The sequence below is a fragment of the Pygoscelis adeliae genome, unplaced genomic scaffold (genome assembly GCF_000699105.1).
Source record: "Pygoscelis adeliae isolate BGI_AS28 unplaced genomic scaffold, ASM69910v1 C9915412, whole genome shotgun sequence".
Lineage (NCBI taxonomy): Eukaryota > Metazoa > Chordata > Aves > Sphenisciformes > Spheniscidae > Pygoscelis > Pygoscelis adeliae.
In genome coordinates this window covers 1-227 of record NW_008811101.1, presented here as the reverse complement: position 1 = coordinate 227, position 227 = coordinate 1, and the positions used below count along the sequence as shown (strand labels likewise).

At 68.3% G+C, this 227-nt stretch overlaps 1 protein-coding gene across 1 annotated transcript; it reads left to right on the top strand.

Moving 5' to 3' along the window:
- Window positions 1-3: 3 nt before the first annotated feature.
- On the top strand, window positions 4-221 carry LOC103912150 (histone H3.3; the record flags this gene model as incomplete). The annotated part of the gene is made up of 1 exon (XM_009324414.1): window positions 4-221. A coding segment is annotated over one exon (218 nt), but the record flags the coding sequence as incomplete, so codon positions are not given.
- Window positions 222-227: the final 6 nt, after the last annotated feature.

Sequence of the window (227 nt, the reverse complement as noted above, 5' to 3'; positions counted from 1 at the left end):
CTGCTGATCCGCAAGCTGCCCTTCCAGCGCCTGGTGCGCGAGATCGCGCAGGACTTCAAGACCGACCTGCGCTTCCAGAGCTCGGCCGTGATGGCGCTGCAGGAGGCGAGCGAGGCCTACCTGGTGGGGCTCTTCGAGGACACCAACCTCTGCGCCATCCACGCCAAGCGCGTCACCATCATGCCCAAGGACATCCAGCTGGCCCGCCGCATCCGCGGCGAGCGCGC